At 36.3% G+C, this 24,231-nt stretch overlaps 1 protein-coding gene across 7 annotated transcripts in view; it reads right to left on the reverse strand.

Moving 5' to 3' along the window:
- The window catches only part of RB1 (RB transcriptional corepressor 1), a 191,534-nt gene that overhangs the window by 21,569 nt on the left and 145,734 nt on the right, over positions 1 to 24,231 (reverse strand). For 6 of the 7 annotated variants that reach the window (XM_049646925.1, XM_049646924.1, XM_049646923.1 and 3 more), the window contains 2 exons: positions 4,516 to 4,634; positions 1,235 to 1,377 (listed from right to left, as the gene is read on the reverse strand). In XM_049646925.1, the coding sequence (XP_049502882.1) occupies positions 1,235 to 1,377; positions 4,516 to 4,634 (262 nt within the window). The other variant, XM_049646927.1, reaches the window with a different exon arrangement.

Raw genomic sequence — 24,231 nt, forward strand, 5'->3', positions numbered from 1 at the left:
GGAGAGGGAGAGGGAGAGGGAGAGGGAGAGGGAGAGGGAGAGGGAGAAGGAGAGGGAGAAGGAGAGGGAGAGGGAGAGGGAGAGGGAGAAGGAGAGGGAGAAGGAGAGGGAGAAGGAGAGGGAGAAGGAGAGGGAGAAGGAGAGGGAGAAGGAGAGGGAGAAGGAGAGGGAGAAGGAGAGGGAGAAGGAGAAGGAGAGGGAGAGGGAGAAGGAGAGGGAGAAGGAGAGGGAGAAGGAGAGGGAGAAGGAGAGGGAGAAGGAGAGGGAGAAGGAGAGGGAGAAGGAGAGGGAGAAGGAGAAGGAGAGGGAGAAGGAGAAGGAGAGGGAGAAGGAGAAGGAGAAGGAGAGGGAGAAGGAGAGGGAGAGAGAGAGAGAGAGAGACAGAGAGAGAGAGAGAATCTCAAGCTGGCTCTGAAGGGGCAGCGCAGAGCCTGAGGTAGGGGCTCAAACTCATGAAACTGTGAGATCATGACCTAAGCCGAAGTCAAGAGTTGGATGCTTCACTGACTGAGCCACCCAGGCACCCCTGATTTTCTTAATAATACTTTTCTCTAACTTCCTTTATTGTAAGAGTACAGTATATAATACATATAACATACAAAATACGTGCCAATTGTTTATGCTGTCGGTGAGACTTCTAGTCAACAGTAGGCTATGAGTAAAGTTTCTGGGGAGTCAAAAGCTGTATGCAGATTTCTGGCTTCATGGGAGATCAGCGCCCCTAACCCCTACATTGTTCAAGGGTCAGATGTATATACACATGCACAGACACAACTGCCCCACCTCATACACACACAATCAGAGAATGCTCTACAACCTAATTACCAGGAAATATGCCTGAACTAGACCACAGCACACTTTAACAGTCTTAACTTTACATACACACCTGAACAGTAGAGGTACTGTCAGGGGCAAACATTTCCAAAAACAAATTTGAAGGCATAACAAACGCGGCAGCAGCAACAATACCAACATCCAACACTTTTTGAGTGCTTACTATGTGCTAAGCCCTGTTTGAAGCATTTATGTATTAATACATTTAATTAACTCAAAAACCCTATAAGGTAGATTATTATTATAAAATACATTATTATTATCATTTCCACTTTACAGATGAAGCAACTGAAGCACAGAGATAATAGGTGACAAAGTCAAACCTAGTAAGCAGAAGGGCCATGATTTGAACCCAGCCAGGTTTCAGAGGTCACGTTCTTGAAAGTAATCATCTACTAACCTTTTTTGTAAAAAAGTGAAAGGGAGGTAGATTTCAATGGCTTCTGAGTCTGGAAGGCTGAGGTTGCTTGTGCCTCTGTGTTTGCAGTAGAATTTACACGTGTAGTTCCTTTTTTCTTTGGGGATCTGATTGGAGAAAGATACCTAGACATATTCAAAGGAAAAGACTTCATTTGAAGTTCGCTAAGAGTCTCTTTCTCTTTCTCTCTCTCTCATGCACACACAAACACAGCTGTACACATGCATCTAAACATATCTATTTAGTTTGTTATTATACATCAAATTCCTTCATTCAGCAAGCTATTTAAATACAAGCTAGAAAAGATACTGCCTAAGAGGAAAACTAAGCTGGTTGTTATAATTTCTAACTATTTTAAGAAATGGCTTTTTCTGGGAGTTACTGCTTTACTGGAAAAAGAAAAAGACAGCTACATTTGTATATATGCTCAATTTTAATAGTTACAGTGAGATTGAGATCATAAAATAACTCTAGCTTAAAAGAATAAGTTATTGACACCAAAATAGTGTTGTCATGTTTCTGATTTTCCTCTTAAAAATGTTGCATTGATAGGGCACCTGGTTGGCTCAGTCAGTTAGAGCATCCAACTCTTGGTTTCAGCTGATGCCATGATCTCACAGTTCATGGGTTTGAACCCCACATGGAACTCTGCAGTGACAGCACACAGCCTGCTTGGGATTCTCTCTCTCTCTCTCTCTCTCTCTCTCTCTCTCTCTGTCTCTCAGCTAATAAATAAACTTAAAAAAAATGCTTCATTGATAACTATGGTTCATATATATGATAAAACTTCAGTTATACACACACACATACCACCTAAATTACACAGTACATAATTCTAATACTTCAGATAACATTATCAAGGAAGATTTATACCTGTATACTAAACATGTCAGGCATAAATCAAGGAAGATATTAGTAAATATTATATCTCAATTTCTGACATTCTACCACTCTTGTGTTACCTTTTATAGGATAATCCAGAGCTACTTTATAATTTTGTCCTGTAGCTGAGAAGTAATTCTGAGGATTTAAACCTTACTATGGATGTTTCCACTACATATAGTATGTTAACTAATACACTAAGAAAAGGGAATCACCATCATAATCTTTTAAGTAACAGGGTCTAGTCTACTTCCAATCTGGTATTTCCCTTCAATTCACTAATTCATAATATTGTAGACAAATTTAACTTGGATAGAAGTTAATCTCCCTTGAGTTCTAGGTACAAATATTCAATTACCTACAGGACATCACTACTTGAATCTCAAACTTAAGAAGGCCAAAGGGGAGCTCTTGATTTCTTCCCTCCGTTTTTCCCGTTTCAATAAATGGCTCCACATTACATCCTGTTTCTTAAGTCTAAAATATAGGAGTTATGTTTAATTTCTTCCTCTTCCCAATTCTTCAAACTCAATGCAAAACGAAATCTTATTAAATCTTCCTCTAAAATACATCCTAGATCTTTCCATTTCTTTCTATCTCTACTGATGTATCTTAGACCAAGTCACCTACCTCTCTCACTTGGACTATGGAAATTATCTCCAAACTGGTCTTCCTACTTCTTTACCCTCCTCCAAACCAATCTGCACTTCAAACAGCAGCTAGAAAATGGCTCTTTAAAAATACAAATTATAGCAAGCTGCACCCTTACTTAAAACTTTAATGCTTTCCCACTGCCCTTCTAAAATCCAAACCCCTTCCTATGGCCCATGGAAACCTAAAAGGTCCAGCCCTGGTTTGCCTCTCCAAACTTGTCTTATTGTACCTCCAACCTCCTCTTGCTCACTTTACCCCAAGCACACTGGGATTTCCTTCTGTTCCTCAGACCAGCTAAGTTTGATCTGCCCTAGGGCCACCACACTTACTGTTTGCTCTGCCTGGAATGCATCTCATGAAGATTCATGTCTGGTCAGCATCCATCTGTCCTTGAGGTGTCAGGTGCAATATCACTTTATTAGAAAAAGTTTCCCTAAACATTCCTACACTCTCAGTTTCTCGCTTTCATATCACTTATTTCCATTATAAAACTTAATATACTCTATTTTTTTTTCTTTTTAAGTAATCTTTACTCCCAACATGGGGCTTGAACTCATGACCCTGAAATCAAGGGTCACATGCTGTACTGACTGAGCCAGCCGGGCACCCCAAACCTAGTAGACTCTAAAAGCACATCATATATTAGTTTACTTCCTCCATAATATAAGCACTATGAAGAGAAGAACCTAGTCCACCTTACCCACCTTTTATTCCCAGAGTCTAGAAAACTTCCTGGCACTTAGACAACTGCTTACTGAATTAAAGAAAAAGATAATGCTTGATTATTTATATTAATGCATAACTTAGCCAACAAATTTATATGTAAAGGCAGAAGCATCATATGCTAGAAATAGTTTGGGTACAAGTTAGCATGGAAAGGACATCTCTGGAAAGTAGTCCCTGAACTAATCACAGAGCACTATAATGTCAATTCCTAGACAAAACTAAATAGAAACAACATTAGGTACACTTCCATGAAAGGCAGAAGAGCTAGAATGCTTAGGAGCATGCACTTCAGGGTCAGATTGCTTGGGTTTGATTTCTGTTGAGTTTTGGCAAGTTACCTTATTCCTCTAATTCCTATTTTACAGAGAACTGAGGCTGATAGCAGTATATATCACCTTATAGGGATGTTATTAAGACCAAATGGGGGAAAAAAAACAATCTCAAGTATTTAGCCAACTGTCCAGCCCATAGTGAACCCTCAATAAATGTTAGCTATTTGCTTTTTTCTTCCATTATCGTCACCATCATCATCATCGTGTACCTATTAACTGATTTAGTTTCATATCCTACGCTAATCCCTATGCCTATCCTATGCTTTACCCCAAATGCATTGATCTGTACTCCCTGAAAATGTTTCCTGCTTTCTTGGCATTACACTTTGGAACTCATGCCATTTCTGACTCTTGCAACACCTTCTGTCTCCTCCCTCCTCTCCAGTTTCCATAGAGAAATCCCACTTTCCATCTTTCAGACCTAACTAAATTGCCATCTCTGCCATGAAAACCATCCTCATTACATCAAACATGAGTGATTTCAGTAGCACTTGGTACCACTTTTATATGATCTTTACTTGGGTCATGTATCTTATATTCCTGCTCCCTCAAAGCAAGAACAATGTCTTATTCAAAATTCTATTCCTTACAGTTTCTATATCTTGCATTACACCATGCTCAAAACCTATTTGCAGGTTGAGTTAATAGCACGGCATACATTCTACTTACATATCTGCTGCAGTGTGATTACTCTGGAGAGGAAGGCTGAGAGTACAAGCAGATTCAAGGTGATCAGCTGGTCCTTCTCGGTCCTTTGCTTGTTTAATAAGATCAAATAAAGGTGAATCCTATATGAAACCAGATGACATTAAAACCACACTGGTAAGTATGATTTTCCCATGTGCATAACAAAATCCTACTGCCTGACATGGGGAGTGCTACAAAGTTAGTTACAATTGACAGCAGTGACTTAGAATTCAAATGAGATCCTTTTCTTCACTTTGAAAATACTGATTGCCAATTTTTGTTCTATATACATAAAATAAAGGACCAGAAAAACGCATAACTTGAAATGTTTATGTTAGAAAAGAAATTAAAAGTTAGGGAGAAATACACAGAAAATACCTAAATATGGCACAAAGACAAATAATAAAGATATGAGCATAATTTAATGAAACTAAAAGATACATGCACTGTTTGATCACAAAGCTAGTAACTGGTTCTTTGAATTAACTAGAAAAATTAAATCTCCAGTCAGATTGAGAAAAGGAGAAGAAATAAACAGTAATAGGAACAAAAAGTGGGACTATTATCACAAAAATTAGGAAGATAATAGGGAATTGTTATGAATAGTTTTATGCCAATAAATTGGAAAACTTAGACCAAGTAGAAAATTCCACAGAAATATAAATGAACTAAACAATAAAATAAAGTAGTAATAGTCCTATATAAACTATTAAAAAACTAGAATCAATAATTAAAAATCTCCCCATAAGGAAAATACTAAGCATATCAAACACCTTTGGTTTTACCGGCAAAGTCTACCAAACATAAAAAGAACAGATAATTACACTTTTACTCAAACTTTACTGACAGTGGAAAAAGTAGAAACTTTCTTGATCTCATCTTATGAGGCTAGTACAACAATGATACTAAAACTCGTCAAGGACATCACAAAAAGGTAAGTTATACCCCATTCCCACTCATGAACAGAGAGATAAAAATCTCTCCTTAACATCACTTTATTTCTATTATAGAACTATATATTCTATTTCTTTTCTTTTCTTTTTTTTTTTTAAGTAACCTCTACTCCCAACATGGGGCTTGAACTCATGACCCTGAGATCAAGAGTATTTACACAAAGTGATGTGTAAACACAATTAAAAATTTTATAATGAAGTCATGAGTAACATTATTACTAATACTAATTTTTACAATAAGGACCATTTAACATTGAAGAAAAAGGTTCTAGGTGATAAGGCGTTCTTTCTATCTCACAAGTTTATTTTCTACTATAATATATAATCAGAGAAGCTGCTTATTTCTTACATTTGGAACTTACTTTCTTTTATGGCCTAACATATAAATACTTTTATAAACATTCCATGGGCACTGGAAAACTACTTTCAGCCTATAGAACTTTATATATCAATTACATGTTTACTAATTATAGCATTTACATCTTCCATATATTTATCTTTTGTCCACTTGAGCTATGGTGGGTTGGGAAGCATGAGTTAAAGTCTCCTTATACTAATAATGCATTTCTTACTATTTCATATAAGAAGTTTTTTCTCAATGAATTTGAATACTATGCTACTGAGTGTATATTCAGAACTGCCAAATCTTCACTAAAGATTGCATTCTTGAACATTACAACATGGCTTTCTACTCCTTAATTGTATTATGTTGAACCTATTAAACCGATGTTAAGATTGTGACTTCTTTTTCTCTTACTATTAGCCCAATATGCCTTTCTCTGTTCTTTTATTTTCAACATTGCTGAGTAACATTATTTGAATACAACATATATTTAGGTTTTGGGGTTTTTTAATCCAATTTGGGTGATTTTTTAAATGTTTATTCATTTTTGAGAGACAGAGAGAGATGGAGTGCAAGTGGGGGTGGGGCAGAGGGAGAAGACGACATAGAATCCAAAGCAGGCTCCAGGCTCTTAGCTGTCAGCACAGAGCCCAACGTGGGGCTCAAACTCACAAATCATGAGATCATGACCTGGGCCGAAGGTGGACGCTTAACCAAATTTCAGTGATTTTAGACATTTATAATTGCTGACAGATTTGGTTTTGTGTGGTTACTGTGTTTTATGTTAGCATTGTTTTCATCAGTTTTTAAAATGTTTCACTAAATGATCTGTGATATCCAAAAAAAAAAAGGACTTTGCAGGCTTAACCAAAATCCAGAAGTCAAAGAAAAAGATGAACTGATTTGACTACATAAAAACTAAAAACTTGTTTGACTAAAACCACAATAAACCAAGTTAAATTAAATCTTTAAAAAATAAATAATACTAAGGTTTTTTCCTACAGCTTCATAACATGATTTTTATTATAAATAATTCTTTCCTTTCATTAGGGGCACTCTGAAGTGCAATCTAAGTAAAGGCTTTCATTGGAGTAAGGTAAGGCTAACAACACCAATTAATACATGTAGTCATATTCAATGTTTTACATATTCTAGCCACTGACAAATTGAATATACTTATTTAACTAAAATAGTGTGGGTATAAATCCATATATAAATCCATATATTCAGCAGGAGTGGCCTATTCCCATTTTTATTTCAATGATATTTGAAGAGACCCTAAGACTCACTAAGAAATGCAAGTAAACCTGAGCCTTCACAGGATTTAGGTATACTACAAATCAGGCATTCTACTTTCTCTTCAGATTAGCACAAGCTGGGCTGCGGATTAGCATAATAGTATTATACTAAAGTGAATGCCTCCTCCAAGGGTTAAGGTAGCATTTTTTAACCAATAGTCTTCATGTTTCACTCAAGTATCCCTTTTATTCCTCCATCTCCCCCCAACACAGATATATAGATATGTTTATAATGAGTATGTCATGATAGTGGGAAAGAAGCACAGTGCAGTGGTCAGGCATGAGACTCTGGAGCCACACCACACAGAATCAAATCCCAGCCACTTATTGGTTGCGTAACTTTGGACAAGTTGCTTAACCTCGTATGATTCACTCTTCTGAACTGTTATGTGGAGATACTAATCATGATAGTAACTTACAGTATTGTGAGAATAAAGGGAATAACACATGTTAAGCATTTAGAACAAAGCCTGGCACAGAGTGCTACGTAAGCATTTGAAATTATTATGGTTCTTGTTTATACATAATAAATGCTTTTATACAAAGGATGATGTATCTGTTCAAATATATGAATGTATACCTCATACATTCCATCTGTCTATCCACCCAATATTTGTTGTTTGTCTACTTGGTAAGTGGCCCTATGCTAGGAATTAAAAATTACAAACAACCCTCCAATTGCCAGATACCAATGGACTGGAAGAATCATTTCAGAAACGTCTGTCTTCTTCCACTTACTCAACATATTCAATTGAGGTCTATGTGCAAAATAAACTTCGATAATCCTCTACCACCAAAATACTCTTGCTGTTTTCTAGTTTTCCCATATCATTATCACTCATTATAACCTGTTGTCCAAAGCAAAAAAGGAGTCATCTTCAATTATTTTTTCCCTCACACTCCACTATCCCATCCAGGAAAGTCATGCTGACTCTAACTTCCAAATATATCCCAAGTCTAACTTCTCATCATCTCTAACATTACTGTAGTCTAAGTCATTATTATCTCTTGTCTGTACTACCACAAAAGCATCCTCCAACTGTTTTTCAACACTTCCACTCTTGCTGCCTCCCAGCTCTTCTCAATAGAGTTAATAGGCTATTCCTCACACCCTCCACCCTACTCAATGACTTCTCATCACACTAGAGTAAATCCAAACTTAATGTCTGGCCCTTGTTACCTCCCAGGCTTCACTTTCTACTACTTTCCTCCTTTTACTCCTGTCATACTAGTCATCTTTATATTCCTTGAACACAGCATGATTCTGTCTCTGTTTCCATATATGCTCTTTCCTCTGTCTGCAGTGCTCTTTGCCAGAATTTTCCATGGCTCAGCCCACTCTATTATTCACATTGTCTCCTCAAATAGCACCTTCTCAGCAAAGCCTTCTCTGAACATCCTGTCCAAAGCAGTCATAATTCCCACTTGTTTGCTACTCCCAACTCTGCCTTATTTTCTTCATAGTACTGATCACTATTTGAAATTATATTATGCATTCATTTGTTTACTTGTTTATTGTCTCCTCCAGTTATCTTGTTCACAACAGCATTTCCAATGTCTAAAAATGCCTGGCACACAGTAGGGACTCAACATTTATTGAATAAATGAAGTGAGTAGGTAAAAAGTGTTCAAAATTCTTTGAGGTTAATTCTGCCTTAAAGTGAGGATAAGATTAAAAATAGAAGTTTCTTAGTTATATATACCCTAGATCTTTTAAAAATAAAGTATTTACCTACTGCTTTCCCCCATCTTTTTCCCTCAAGCATTAGTCAAACATAGTATGTGTACCTTAGCCATAAAGAAAGCAAAAACAGGAAAATCATTTCAGAATGCCTATTCTTAGAAGGCTTTTGTTCAAAGTGAAGTACAGTAGAGTACCTTGGAGCACTTAGGCAATCTGGAGTAAAACTATTAGTTTTGTCTATGAAATAGTTCCAGGGAAAGATATTCCTCCTCCCCACATGGTGCTCAGAGTCCAGTGGGAAGAGGCAGACAATAAACAAGGAATGACACATTCAGAAAAAATCTATGAAACAATAGAGTTTCTCATGAAGAATACAAATGGAAACCCTGGTAGAGGGGGTAAGTTCAAGGAAGATATATCTGAGAAGGTAACATGGATGCTGAGATGTGAAGAGAAGTTGTACTTTGAGAGAAGCAGGAGGCAGAGGTTTCCTAAGATGAAAGAAAATGTGATAAGAAACTGATGTTAGTTTAGGAACTAAAAAAGACACTACTAGTACTAAAGTAAAGTGGTGGTATAGTAGTGGAGAGACTGCTAGAGAAAAAGGTGGGTAGCTGTTTGATGATGCAAAATCCTAAAGACCATGCTACAAAGTCTGACCATGCTAAGAGAAATGGAACATCTATTACAATAGAAACTATGTTTTAAGATACGGATTTTTTGTGTCAAAAATCACTAATATAGAGATAGCTAGTTTAATTGTGCCTTGTTTCCTATTATATGTATTTGTAGCATAGAACTGGGGTTCTAAAAATATTTGATTAATTGAATGATTTATTGTTTGCTTTCAGGAATGTACTGCAGGAGATAGAGGTCACTATAATCCATACTGCCTTAACTCTGTTACAAGTGACAGAATTTCCTATCAATTTCTTAGCTCCGTTATTAGTGAAGAATGTGCCAGGCATGTTTAGTACCAAGTCTAGTGAGAGCAAACAACTTTGGAGTTGTGTGCATGTAACTCAGGAATTAATGCTACTGATCTGAAATTTAAAAAAGAAAAGCCTACTATTTACTTAATTTAGTCCTCAGCTTCACTGTAAGCAGAACGGAAAATAATGAAATTACCAGTATACTCTGGGTTATTTATATTTCAGCAGTAGTATGTTATCAACACAAATGTCTTTCAGCTTTTCTTCTCTCCAAAAGAAAAATGTCTATAAGTAGTATAAAACAGGGCCAGGGCCAGGACTAGGGTAAAGCAAGAGAGGCGCCTTGGATGCAAAATTTAAGGAGGCAATAACTTATACTTGCATGACCCTAATATGAAATTTGCCCTTTGGGGCACTGAACACTAAATTGATAATGAAAGTTAATTTAAAATACATTTGGCAAAGCACAATGATGTATTATTTTTATCGTTTCCTTAGACAGGATTAAAGCACTTTGAGTTTACAAAGTTTTTTACAAAGTTTACAAATGTATTATTTCATGTAATCCTCAAAATAAACCTGTGAATTAAGCGTTACCACTACTAATTTTACAGATTAGAAAATTTCGCTATTCTAGTAAATTCAAACAATACTGTATTATACACTAAAATTATTTTCAGAGCACAGGATAATAACTTTTGACATTTATAAATATAAAAACCAAAACTCTTTTAAGCTATTTTTACATAATGAATACAGTAGCCTCCTAGAACTAGTAGTATTAATTATGAATTATTAAAAATATTTTATTAATTTCACTATTATTTTTCATCTTTATCCAAAGGATTTCCTGGAAAATAAATCCATATTAATATCTGTCATTAACAATAGTAGCATTTAGTAAATGCTTACTGCATGTATGCGTTTAATTTTCACAAAACCCTACGATGTAGGTATACTATCCCCACTTGACACAGAAAATGAAGCTAACAAAGGCATTTGAACTTAGGCGGCCAGGCTGCAGAGTCTGAGCTCGTATGCACTATGACTATACTATAATATTTCATTAATTTCTTAGTACAAAAGACAGCAGCAATAAAGCAAGTGCATGAATTAATTTTACCAAAGCTAATTCTGGTATTATACACTATTTAATAAAGTTAAATATTCCTGATGATCATTCTTCTCTCAAAAAACAACACAAAGTCATATTTATTTAATCAGAGAGGACTTCTACAATATTTGCTTAAAATAATTACATAACTTACCAAACAGTGACAGCTTATATAAAATATTATTTTTTCTTTCAAGGGTAACTATTTGGTATAGTAAATACCAGAATAATATAATGATGAACTATGAATCAAATTTTGACAATACTCGACAATTTATATTATAACCCGTTTGAGCAATGTTTGAGTTAGAAGAATTGTTTTTGAAAAACACACTCGTTAAATATAAGAAATTATGCAAAAGAGAACCAAAATTCTAACTAGATTTTCACTATAAGTGATCATTTGAAGGAATTTTTAAAAAGTCTCCCAAAACAGCAATCCCTTTGTTACATTACAGACTAAAAGCAGATATTTTTAAGAACTTGAAAACTTTAATTAATTTATTTTTTTATTTTAGAGAGAGCGTGAGTGGGGGAGGGAACAGAGGGGGGAAAGAGAATCTTTATATTTTTCAATTATTTTTTTAAATTTACTTATTTTGAGAGAGAGTGAGCACACGTGGGGATGGAAAGGGAGGGAGAGAGAGAGAATCCTAAGCAGGCTCCTCACTGACAGCACAGAGCCCAATGTGGGGCTTGAACTCACCAACTCTGAGATCATGACGTGAGCCAAAACCAAGAGTTGGACTCTTAGCTGACTGGGCCACCCAGGTACCCCGAGAAAGAGAATCTTAAGTAGGCTCCACGTTCAGCGTAGAGTCTGACAAGGGGCTCATTCCCACGACCCTGCGGTCATGACTTGAGCCAAAATCAAGAGTCAGACACTCAACCAACTGAGCCTCCCAGGCGCCCCAGGACTTGAAAACGTCAAAGTAGTAGTAATGTTATTATATCAATTATATACAATTTTACACACACACGTATATATATTTTTAAATTTACATCCAAGTTAGTTAGCATATAGTGCAACAATGATTTCAGGAGTAGATTCCTTAATGCCCCTTACCTGTTTTAGCCCATCCCCCCTCCTACAATCCCTCCGGTAACCCTCTGTTTGTTCTCCATATTTAAGAGTCTCTTATGTTTTGTCTCCTCCTTATTTTTATATTATTTTTGCTTCCCTTCCCTTGTGTTCATCTGTTCTGTGTCTTAAAGTCCTCATATAAGTGAAGTCATATGATATTTATCTTTCTCTAATTTCGCTTAGCATAATACCCTCTAGTTCCATCCAGGTAGTTGCAAATGGCAACATTTCATTCTTTTATTTTTTTATTTTTTTTAAACGTTTTTATTTTATTTTTGAGAAAGAGAGAGACAGAGCATGAACAGGGGAGGGGCAGAGAGAGAGGGAGACACAGAATCTGAAACAGGCTCCAGGCTCCGAGCTGTCAGCACAGAGCCCTACGCGGGGCTCAAACTCACGGATCGTGAGATCATGACCTGAGCCGAAGTCGGCCGCCCAACCGACTGAGCCACCCAGGCGCCCCAACATTTCATTCTTTTAATTACTGAGTAATACTTCATGGTATATACTTACCACATCTTCTTTATCCATTCATCTATTGATGGACATTTGGGCTCTTTCCATACTTCGGCTATTGTTGATAGTGCCGCTATAAACATTGGGGTGCATGTGCCCCTTGGAAACAACATACCTGTATCCCTTGGATAAATACCTAATAGTACAATCGCTGGGTCATACAGTAGTTCTATTTTTAACTTTCTGAGGAACCTCCATACTGTTTTCCAGAGTGGCTGCTCCAGCTTGCACTCCCACCAGCAGTGGAAAAGAAATCCTCTTTCTCCGCATCCTCGCCAACATCTGTTGTTGCCAGAGCTGTTAATGTTAACCATTCTGACAGGTGTAAGGTGGCATCTCATTGTGGTTTTTATTGATATTTCCCTGATGATGACTGATGTTGAGCATTTTTTCATGTGTCAGTTGGCCATCTGGATGTCTTCTTTGGAGAGGTGTCTATTCATGTCTTTTGCCCATTTCTTCACTGGATTATTTGTTTTTTGGGTGTTGAGTTTGAGAAATTCTTCATAGATTTTGGATACTAACCCTTTATCTGATACATCATTTGCAAATATCTTCTCCCATTCTGTCAGTTGCCTTTTAGTTTTGCTGATTGTTTCCTTCACTGTGCAGAAGCTTTTTATTTTGATGAGGTCCCAATAGTTTGTTTTTGCTTTTGTTTCCATTGCCTCTGGAGACGTGTTGAGTAAGAAGTTGCTGAGGCAAAGGTCAAAGAGGTTTCTGCCTGCCTTCTCGAGGATTTTGATGGCTTCCTGTCTTACATTGAGGTCTTTCATCCATTTTGAGTGTATTTTTGTATGTGGTACACACAAATATTTAAAACAACCATGTACCCCAAAATGCATTTTTAAAAGTATTTTCAAGGGGCACCTGGGTGGGTCAGTCAGTTAAGGTCCGACTTTGGCTCAGGTCATGATCTCATGGTTCGTGGGTTCAAGTCCCAAGTTGGGCTCTATGCTGACAGCTCGGAGCCTGAAGCCTGTTCCTGATTCTGTGTCTCCCTCTCTCTGCCCCTCCCCTAATTATGCTTTCTCTCTGTCTCTCAAAAATAAATAAATGTTAAAAAAAATTTTTTAAAGTATTTTCTAAATTGGTATCTTCATCGACTCTTTCAAAAGCAATGAGAATATATCAATTTGGGTAGATCTTTTTTTTTTTAAACGTTTATTTATTTTTTAGAGAGACAGCATGAGTGGGGAAGGGGCTGAGAAAAAGGGGGACAGAGGAGCTGAAGCAGGCTCTGCGCTGCCAGCAGCAAGCCCCACACAGGGCTTGAACTCATGAACTGTGAGATCATGACTTGAGCCAAAGTTGGACACTTAACTGACTAAACCACCCAGGTGCCTCAGATCTTATTTTATTTCAAATTAAGTTATTTTGTGGTATTGGGTATTATTTAAAGTCTTTTCTAAAGATGTAGCTCACACAATATGTTATATTTTGCATTTGTTGCATTAATTTTAAAATACTGTTTTAAGAAAGGAATTCCTAACTCAAAATTAGCCAAGAATTCTAAAACTAGGTCAGAGTATACTTAAAGATGTTTGACATAATTGCTCTGGGTAGGCAGCTCCAAGCACAATGACAAAATTTATCCAATTAAACTACTATAGCCATTTTCTAAATGAAATATTACAGGAGTCAAAAGTCCACTCCTATCAGTACGATCTTCAATGGCCATGGCAAGCATATCCAATGAGAGCTTCCTCCATTCTAGCAGTCATGATAAAATCATGTTCAAGAGTCATTATTTGTAACTTACCCTAAATACTGTGTGAAAGTTATTGTCCTTAATCCAAAGAAAAAATCTTATTCTAACTGAAAGTATAAGAAAACCTATAGTGAATATTTGCAAAATGAATAAGAATTCATATAGTAGGAGGAATACTATCAAAGGAACTAATAGAGTATGAGAAACAGACGTTAAAAGAGAAATAGGGTATGAAAGTTTGTGAAAAGAAACTAGCATGTCTGAATATGATGAAAATCAGTTTTTGTCAAACTGTGAAAGAAGGGAGGGTTTTGACTGAAAAGAAAAGCACAAGAAGGGTGGATAAGAGTTCAAAGGTGAGGAATAAACATGCTTGCCATGCTGAAGTGAGGAATCACCCAATTATCTATAAATATGCTGATGACAAGGATTTGTAAAAAAGTAAAAAAACAAAAACATATATCCTATGATTAAATAATCACAATTAAAGTCATTTTTCTCAATAAGTTTTGCCTTAGCTAAGGCCTCTCTATCAGATTTATACCTTTGGGAATGTAACTAGTACCCTTTACTTATATATCTTATTCCATGACAGCAAATATTGCATCAGGTTTAACCTATTTGTAGTGCCAAAGTTTTGTGTCAAAAATTATTTAATGACTGGACAGTGAATTGTTTTCAAGAAAACAAAGCTTAGAAAGTTGTTATATTGTGCCATATGTCTTTAAGTGTAACACAAGTTCAGAATCTCTAATGATTAATTTTAAGTTTAGACTATCAATGGCCTAGGTCATCCTTAGAATACCACAATTATATTTTATAAGGTAAACTCTTACTTTCTGATATAGCTTCTAACTTAGCTGGAAGGTCAGGGCCCCCAAGGAAGCTTTATTAAAAACACAGGTCAGATTTCTCCTCAACCCCTAAAATTCTGATAATGCCAGGTATAATTCTAATAATATCTACATTTTAGAAACGTTTCTCACTAGAGTCTAATGCAATCCCACCATTCCAGCTTCTTCCCATGCCATCCCTGCCATATCTCCCTTATATTTCTCTCTCCTCTGCCGCTCCCTCAAGAACTAACTTTATTTTTCTAATTCTGGAATAAACTTCTAAAAACTGACTCACTCTTTCTTAAATAGAAATACTATTGTAATAACTCCACTTATTGCCTTCTTAGGTTTCAAAGGCATCCTTTCAATCTAAACTATATGTTCTAGAATGCTAATAACCCAAGTAAATTTGAGATCAGATACAAAAGTGTAGTCTCTACTGTGAAACTCAAAAAATTTCCTAACTCATAACATAGTCAATCATTGACAGAAGACTTTTGGTTCTCATTTTCCCAGCATTTGGGCTAAAGTGGCGATAGGGTAAGATGGCAGAATATTAGAAACATTTCACTAACTTTATGAGAACTAATTTTGAGACCCACAGCAAAAACTTGGTGTTGTCTGGTGAGGGTACCACACTGTAAGGTAGAATAACAACTGTGATCTTTCTTTCTATCATATCTAATGTTGATAACTATGATTAATGATGCAAAGTCATTACCACATACTTCATAATATTTTACTTCCTTCACTACCAAAATTCTGTCTTCTTGATTCTCTCAATTTAAGAATAGTACTAGTTAATGCTTACTGAGTATCTACTGTATGCCAACTTCTATGCTAAATATTTTAGAAACATGGTCTCATGTAATCCTCATAGTAAATCTATAAAATACATACTATTATTATCCTCATTTTACAGACAGAGAACCTGAAGTACAGAAGAAATTTTCCCCAGGTCATATGGCCAATAAATTGTGGAGCAGGGATTTAAACCCAAGTCTATTTAGAGGGTGTGTGCTATTAGCTCCTATACAATGATGTAAACCATGTTCGTTTGTACATTTTCTCGTCATTCTTTTGCCGACTATCATGCTTTTAGCCACATTTCCATGGTGGTGTCTCGCCCTAAAATTAGCTCTACTCCCCACAATTCCATCTATCATTCATTCATTCATCCATTCCACAAATACTCACATTCTGTGACAGGCACTACGCCACAAGGAAGAATGTAGCATTAATGACAGTACCTACCACGATGGGTTATTGTGAGAATTAAATAAACTACACAAAGGTTTTGAACAGTACATGGCACATATTAAGCATTCAATAATGCTGCCCTTGAAGAGTTTACAGATTTACTGAATACCAGGCAAACCACCCAGCACGTTATTTATATTATTTCATCCCCACAACAAACTCTAGAGGAAGGTACTATTTTTTATGTCATTTTACAAGTGAAGAAAGGTAGGCTAAGATTAAATTGCTCAGATAGTAAATGGTGGATCCAGGATTCGGCCCCAAGCTTTTTCACTCCAAAGCCCTTGTTTTTAATCCCTATGCTACAGTCTCTAGTCTAGTGAAGGAAACAGATAAATAAATTAAAAAGCAACAATACAGAGCAGTAAGTTCCATAATCAAAGGATACGCACAGGGTATATACTGGAAATCAAGAGAAGGACATCGAATCCAGATTAGGTACATTGCCGAAAACTTCCTGGAAGATTATGCCTGATTTGAGTCCCAAAGACAGAAGTCATTTCAAGTGGAAAGCAGAATAGATGGCTCTGAACAAGAGAAAATATGACCCTAGAGATGTCATATAGCTCCCATAAAATGAGGAAGGTAATACTTCCTTATAGGGTTGGCTGTTATAAAAATCAAATGAGATGATAAGTATTAAGTATTCAAAATGGCATCAGGGACATAAGCCCTTAAAACTCAGATGATTCATTCCATAGAGCTAAAACATAGAGTTTATTGCAAGGAAACAGCAGAGGATTAACTAATTAAAGGATTTTAAGCAGGTGACTAGCAGGGTGCAGATGAGACCTTTAGAGAGCTCTAAAATAAAATCCCAGTGCTTAGCACATAATGGATACTCAAGAAATATTTCTAGAATGTTATACAACATAGCCATATCATGGGTCAAATTAAAATACAGCAAAACACAAAGAAGAAAAGTGATGACATGATTTTCTTTCTAATTGACATTAAATATCAACTGTGGCAGCCAGCCTCCACACCAATAATCCCTGACACTGGGTTATTTACACCCTTGTGAAGACCCCTTCTATACTGTACCAGGGTTAGTCTGTCTGGTCAATAGCACATGGCAGAAGCGATGGCATGTCACTTCTGAATTAGCTTATAAAAAATGTGCAGTTTCATCTCCGGCTCCCGGAAGTCCCATGGAGAGAGGTCCATGTGGCAAAGAAAAGAAGCCTCTGGCTAACAACCAGTGAAGAAGTAAGGCCTACCAACAACCATGTGAGTGAACTTGAAGGCAGATTCTCCAGCTCCAGCAAAGCCCTAACCTGACTGCAACCTTAGTTAAGAACTTGAGGGTCTCTCCTGAGAGAACAAGAGCCAAAACCACACAGCAAAGCCACTCCCATATTTCTGACCTTCAGAAACTTGTAAGATAGCACACTTTAGTTATTTTAAGTTGCTACATCTTGGGGTAATTCTTTACACAGCAAATAGATAATACAGCAAATGGTTTTTTCAAAGACTACAAAGAAAATATTTAGTGGAATACTTAACTTTTGAAAATTATGTATTTATATCTATATTGTATCCAGGACTCAGAAAGCAGTTTTTCTTTCAGACTCAGGCAAGCTGTCTCATTTCATTACTTAGCTACTGAAATTAACTGCCAGCATAATCACTTTCTGGACAACACTTCACTCTGTTTTGCCACTTGATTTTGTGATATAAACCAGACTTTATCAGCAAGATTAGAATAAATCCCACTGAGTAAATAATATGGATAGAAAAAGCAGAAGCTATAAGTCTACTCTACATATTTCATGATGTTAATTATGAAATTAACTATTAGAATAATTTCTAAAAGCAAGCATGAACTTTGGAATTCCAGAGAGTCAAGAACTTAAAGGCTATCAAGTTGAGGTGTTCCTAAGAGATTGTAATTATCCAAGTAAGCACAAGGTCTCTAGTGCTAGTAGATAAATTAATAATAGAAGTGGAAGGCAGGAATTGCTATTGTTTTCTGGATATTTTGAGGAATATTATTAGACCTGCATTACAGGAAATGTTTTTGTACTATCCTAAGCCAAATCATTAGAAGATAATTTTGCCTTGCAAAAGGAACTTGAATAGAAAATAGATAATCTATGGCTGGCCTTGACCTTTCTGACAGTTCTTTCCCATTTTACTTTACTACTTTTTTAATATTGATATTCCTCAGGATGCTCTTCCCAATATATATGCTGGCTGAGCCATTATCCTGGCTTTAATTATAGCTATTCTACTCCTAAATCTGCTTTCTGACTAAAGCTTCTCATTCAAGTTCCAGATCCATGATTTCCAACTAGATATCTCAGCCCTCCAGATGGATATGTGGCAAACCCATCAAATATTCACATGTTCAAACATTAACATGAACTCATTATCCTCATCACCAATCAGCTATGACTCCTTCAATATCCTCTGTAGTTAACTGTGTTATCAACCACCTAACCACTGACAGTACATACAAATCTTAGAATTATCCTTACTTCCATCCAGGCTCCTAATCTTTGGAGGTTCATACTTTTACTTTTAAGGTATTTATATCTTTATATTTAAAACCGGTATGTTGTAAACAGCACAGAGTTGGGTCTTTGTTTTTGTTTTTTTTTTTTTCAAATATTTTATTTATTTTTGAGACAGAGAGAGACAGAGCATGAGTGGGGAAGGGGCAGAGAGAGAGAGAAACACAGAATCTGAAGCAGGTTCCAGGCTCTGAGCTGTCAGCACAGAGCCCGACGCGGGGCTCGAACTCACAGACTGTGAAATCGTGACCTGAGCTGAAGTCGGACGCTTAACCGACTGAGCCACCCAGGCCCCCCAGGTCTTTGTTTTTTAACCACTTTGACAATCTTTGACTTTTAATTGGGGGTGCTGACACCATTTATATTTAATGCAATTATTGCTAATGGTTAGTTTAAATACTACATCTATTTGTCCCATCATCTTTTTCCCTTCTTGAAAAGGTACAAAAGCAAATCAATGGAAAAAGGATTGGCTTTACAACAAATAGTGCTGAAAAAATGAATATCCGGATATAAGCCAAAATAATAGAACCTTGACTTAAATCCTAAACCTTGTACAAAAATAAAATAAAAATGGGGTACTAGGCTAGAACATGCAACATGGAATTGTGAATTCCAGTGCCATGGGTATAGAGATTACTTAAAAAAATAATCTTTAAAAAAGTTTTTTAAAAGCTAAAAATGAATCATGCACTTACATATAAAATGTGAAGCTATAAAACTTTTTAAAAAGGCATAGGGGAAAACCTTTGGGATCTTAGACTCGATACCACAAGCATGATCTACGAAAGAAAAATTGGTAAGTAGGACTTCATCAAAATTAAAATCTTTTGCTATGAGAAAGACCACAGAAGAGGATGAAAAAAGAAGCTACAGACTAGGAGAAATTATTTGTAAGCCACCTCCCTAGTAAAAGACTCGTACCTAATATATAAAGAATTTGTAAAACTCAATGATAATAAAACAATCCAACTAGAAAATGGGCAGATAATGAAGAGACCTTTTAGTAAAGAGGAAATACAGATCACAAATAATCATAGGAAAAGATATTCAATATCATTAGCCATTATCCTAATAGGAAATGTAAATTAGAACCTCAGTGAGCTCTCCCTATACTATCAGAATGGCTCAAATAAAAAAAATGGTGACAATACCAAATGATGGCAAGGAGGCAGAGAAACTGGAACCTTCATGTATTGCTGGTGGGGATTTAAAATGGTACAACCACTCTGGAAAATACTTTGGCAGTCTCATTAAACAACACACACAATAACCATACAATTCTGCAATTATACTCTGGGTATTTATCCCAAAGTAATGAAAACTCAAGTTCATATAAAACCTATGCACTAATGTTCAAAGCAGCTTTTACTTGTGATAGCTAGAAACTGGAATCAGGCCAGATATTCTTCAATATGAGTATGGTTAAAAAAAACTGTTGTACATTCAGGGGTGCCTCGGTGGCTCAGTCCGTTAAATGCATGACTCCTGGTTTTGACTCAGGTCATGATTTCACAGTTTGTGAGTTCAAGCCCCACATTGGACTCTGTGCTGACAGTGTGGAGCCTGCTTGGGGTTCTCTCTCTCCCTCTCTCTGACCCTCCACCATTTGCACTCTGTGTCTCTCAAAATAAACTTGAAAAACAAAAGTAAAAAAAAAACAAAACTGTAGTACATTCATACTATGAAATACTAGTCAGCAATTAAAAGGCATTAACTATTGATAAATGCAGTATCTTAAATGCATCTCTAGAAAATTAGGCTGAGTGGGGAAAAAAAAACCATAATCCTAAAACGGTAATTGTATTTGATTCCATTTATATTACATTCTGAAATTTAAAAATTTTAGAAATAGAAGGCAGACTAATAGTGACCAGGGGTTAGGGACAGGCATGAGGGGCTATAGGGATGTGGGTTTAGTTCCCTGTATGATACAAGCGTTCAGTATCTTGACTGTGGTGGTAGATATATGAACCTACACACATTGTTCCCAGGTCAGGCTGCCAGATGTGTCTTAGTTGGGGGTGTGTGGTGGAGGTGGGTGGGTAAAATATTCTTTACTGGTGTTCCTCTATGGTCCTGTTGTCTCTAAGGCAAGGAAGGGAAGTCTTGGGACAGGCTGCCTGTTGTGGCTGTGTCCATTCTGCTGGTTCCATTTGCCGCACGAAGTCTCCTGATGGGGCAAGGGGATCTTAGGAGTCTTGGGCTTGTGGTAACAGTACCTGAAGCAAAATGTCTGATGTTATTTCAGGACTCTGCTAACAGAGCAACGGTATAATAATGTGTCTATTACAAAAATCTCCTTTGTGGGTCATGTGGGTGGCTCAGTCAGTTAAGCGACTCACTTCAGCTCGGGTCATGATCTCACGGTTCGTGAGTATAAGCCCCGTGTAGGGCTCTATACTGACAGCTCAGAGCCTGAAGCATGCTTCAGATTCAGTGTCTCCCTCTCTCTCTCTGCCCCTCCCCCACTCCCTCTCTCTCAAGAATAAACATCTAAATAAATAAATAAATAAATGAATAAATAAAATCTTTTTCATTATTTATACTGAATCCCAAAACACATTCAAAGTTGAGTTCTTAACCTTTGAAGTTTCAATTTATAGTGTTATCAAATACAAAGTATTATTATTGAAAAGATTATTTCTTCTAATTATCAATATTTTAAGAACATATTTTCATGTAACCTTTAAATAAATATGAAGGTAACAGATTAAAGTTTTAAGATATGCTCCTTCTCAAGAAGAAACTAGTTCAAATCTGAATAAAATAAACTATCCACATCTCTAGTTCAGCTGAAAATTTTCTCAAAGATATCAGTGTTTTATAATGCAGAGCATATCTACTGAAAGACATTTTAATTAACAGGGAAACAGCTTTATAAAATAAGAATTAAGCCTTGATAGTGTTTCTGACTAATAATTTTAAATAGTTTATTTTAAATAAAGTCTGTCTTCTGTAGCATACTTATTAAGGCTCATTTGGCAGCAGATATTCCCTGATCAGACTCATCTCCAGCACCTTTACTGCTTTGAGAAAGTCCCTGAAAAAGCCTTCTCTGTATTAGAAAGCAAGGCAGCAGAATCTCAACTCTCTTCTTCAGACAGTATATATCTTAGACAAGAATTTCATTGCTTCTAACTAATCACTGTTTTTAAATTTATAAAATAGTGACTATAAAATGACTTTAAGTGCTTTATATCATCAAAGTAGCTTTTCCTATTTTCTAATTAATCTAGGTGTACTTTTATAAACAGAAAAACACATGAGTATTTTTTTAAAAAAGATTAAAGTCTAAAAAGTTAATCTATTCCTAAGAGGCTATATTTTAGAGATGTCAATAGCTTACATTTAAATGTATGTTCGTGTCAGAAATTAGCTTATTTTTCATATTGTTTAAAATGGACAGTGACTAAAATCATTTTGAGAAATTTATGGTAAGACATAATTTAAAAGATACAGTGGAAATGTTATTATCTAATAGCACATTAAAAAAAAAAGCACTGTTCCCTTCTAGACTTCAAAGAGAATTATTGTTTGATTTCAACTATGTAAGTATACTAGCAAAGACTTAAATTAAACCTAGATCTTGGGGCACCTGTCTGGCCCAGTCCATGGACTTGGGGTTGTGAGTTCAAGCACCACACTGGGTGTAGAGATCTTAAAAATAAAATCTTAAGAAACAAACAAACAAACAAACAAACCTAGAACCTAAGTGTTCACTGATGGGTGAATGGATAAAGAAAATGTGCTATATATATAAGATTCAGCCATAAAAAAGAAGAAAATCTTGCCGTTTGTTGACAGTTCAGAGGGACCTTGAGGGCATTATGCTAAGTGAAGTCAGAGAAAAACAAATACAGTATGGTCTCACTTATATGTGGAACTTAAAAAACATCCAACACTGAGTACAGAGAATAGATGTGAATGCCAGAGGGGCAGAGGGGTGGGCAAAATGGGTAAAAGGGGTCAAAAGATCCAAAATTCCAGTTATGAAATAAGTAAGTTATAAGGAGGTAATGATATAATATACAGCATGGTAACCACAGTTAATTATACCGTACTGTATAGTTTGAAAGTTGCTAAGATAGTAAATCTTAAAAGTCCTCATCACAAGAAAAATTTTGCCACTATGTATGGCAATAAATGTTAACCATACTTTTTGTGGTAATCATTTCACAATATACACAAATACTGAATCATTATAGTGTACACCTAAAAATATAATGTTTATGTCATTTATATGTCAATAAAAAAGCTTTCACACAGCAAAGGAGACAATCAACAATACTAAAAGGCAACCAACAGAATGGGAGGAGATATTTGCAAATAACATATAAAGAATTAATATCCAAAATTTATAAAAAACTTTTCAAACTCAACACCCAAAAAATAAATAATCCAGTGAAGAAATGGGGAGAAGACATGAATAGACATTCTTCCAAGGACATCATACAGATGGCCAACAGACAGGGAAATGTAAATCAAAACTATAATGAGATATCACTTCACACCTGTCAGAATGGCTAAAATCAACAACACAAGAAACAACATGTGTTGGCAAGGAGGTGGAGAAAAGAGGACCTCTCTTGCACTGCTGATGGGAATGCAAACTGGTGCACCACTCTAGAAAACAGTATGGAGGTTCCTCAAAAAGGTAAAAGCAGAACTACCCTGTGATCCAGCAAAGGATACAAAAATACTAATTCATAGGGATATACGCACCCCAATGTTTACAGCAGCATTATCTATAATAGCCAAGATACTGAAGTAGCCAAGTGTCCATCAACTGATGAATGGATAAAGAGGTGGCATGCGCGCGCGCACACACACACGCGCGCGCGCACACACATATATAGTGGAATATTACTCAACCATCAAAAAGAACGAAATCTTGGGGTATCTGTGTGGCTCAGTCAGTTGAGCGTCTGACTTTAGCTCAGGTCATGATCTTGCAGTTTGTGAGTTCAAGCCCCACATTGGGCTCTGCACTAACAGTGTGGAGCCTGCTTGGGATTCTCTCTCTCCCTCTCTCTCTGCCCTTGTCCCACTCTTTCTCTCTCTCTCTCTCTCAAAATAAATAACTAAACTTTAAAAAAAAAGGGGGGGGGAGAATTAACATCTTGCTATTTGCAACAGCTCCTTTTAATGAAAGACAGGACTCTCCTAAAAGGATTTAGTTTCAAGAACCCTGATGAGTAGCCAAAACTAAGCCAATCCCAGTTTATAAGGTATCACACAAAACAAAAATCAGAAGTAGGTATGTGGAATTTTATCAAATTGAAACGCTACTTAGAAATTTCCAGTTGCCATGAAAATTTTGGTTACGTGAACCTGGTGAGTGAATTATTTAAGATGAGGCTGGAAATACAAACTGGGGAGGGCATTTTTAAAGACTGGTTCATTCCTTCACTTCTTTCAAGTCTTTGTTCAAATGTCCCTTTATCAACA

Source organism: Panthera uncia (assembly GCF_023721935.1).
Source record: "Panthera uncia isolate 11264 chromosome A1 unlocalized genomic scaffold, Puncia_PCG_1.0 HiC_scaffold_16, whole genome shotgun sequence".
In the NCBI taxonomy this organism is placed as follows: Eukaryota; Metazoa; Chordata; class Mammalia; order Carnivora; family Felidae; genus Panthera; species Panthera uncia.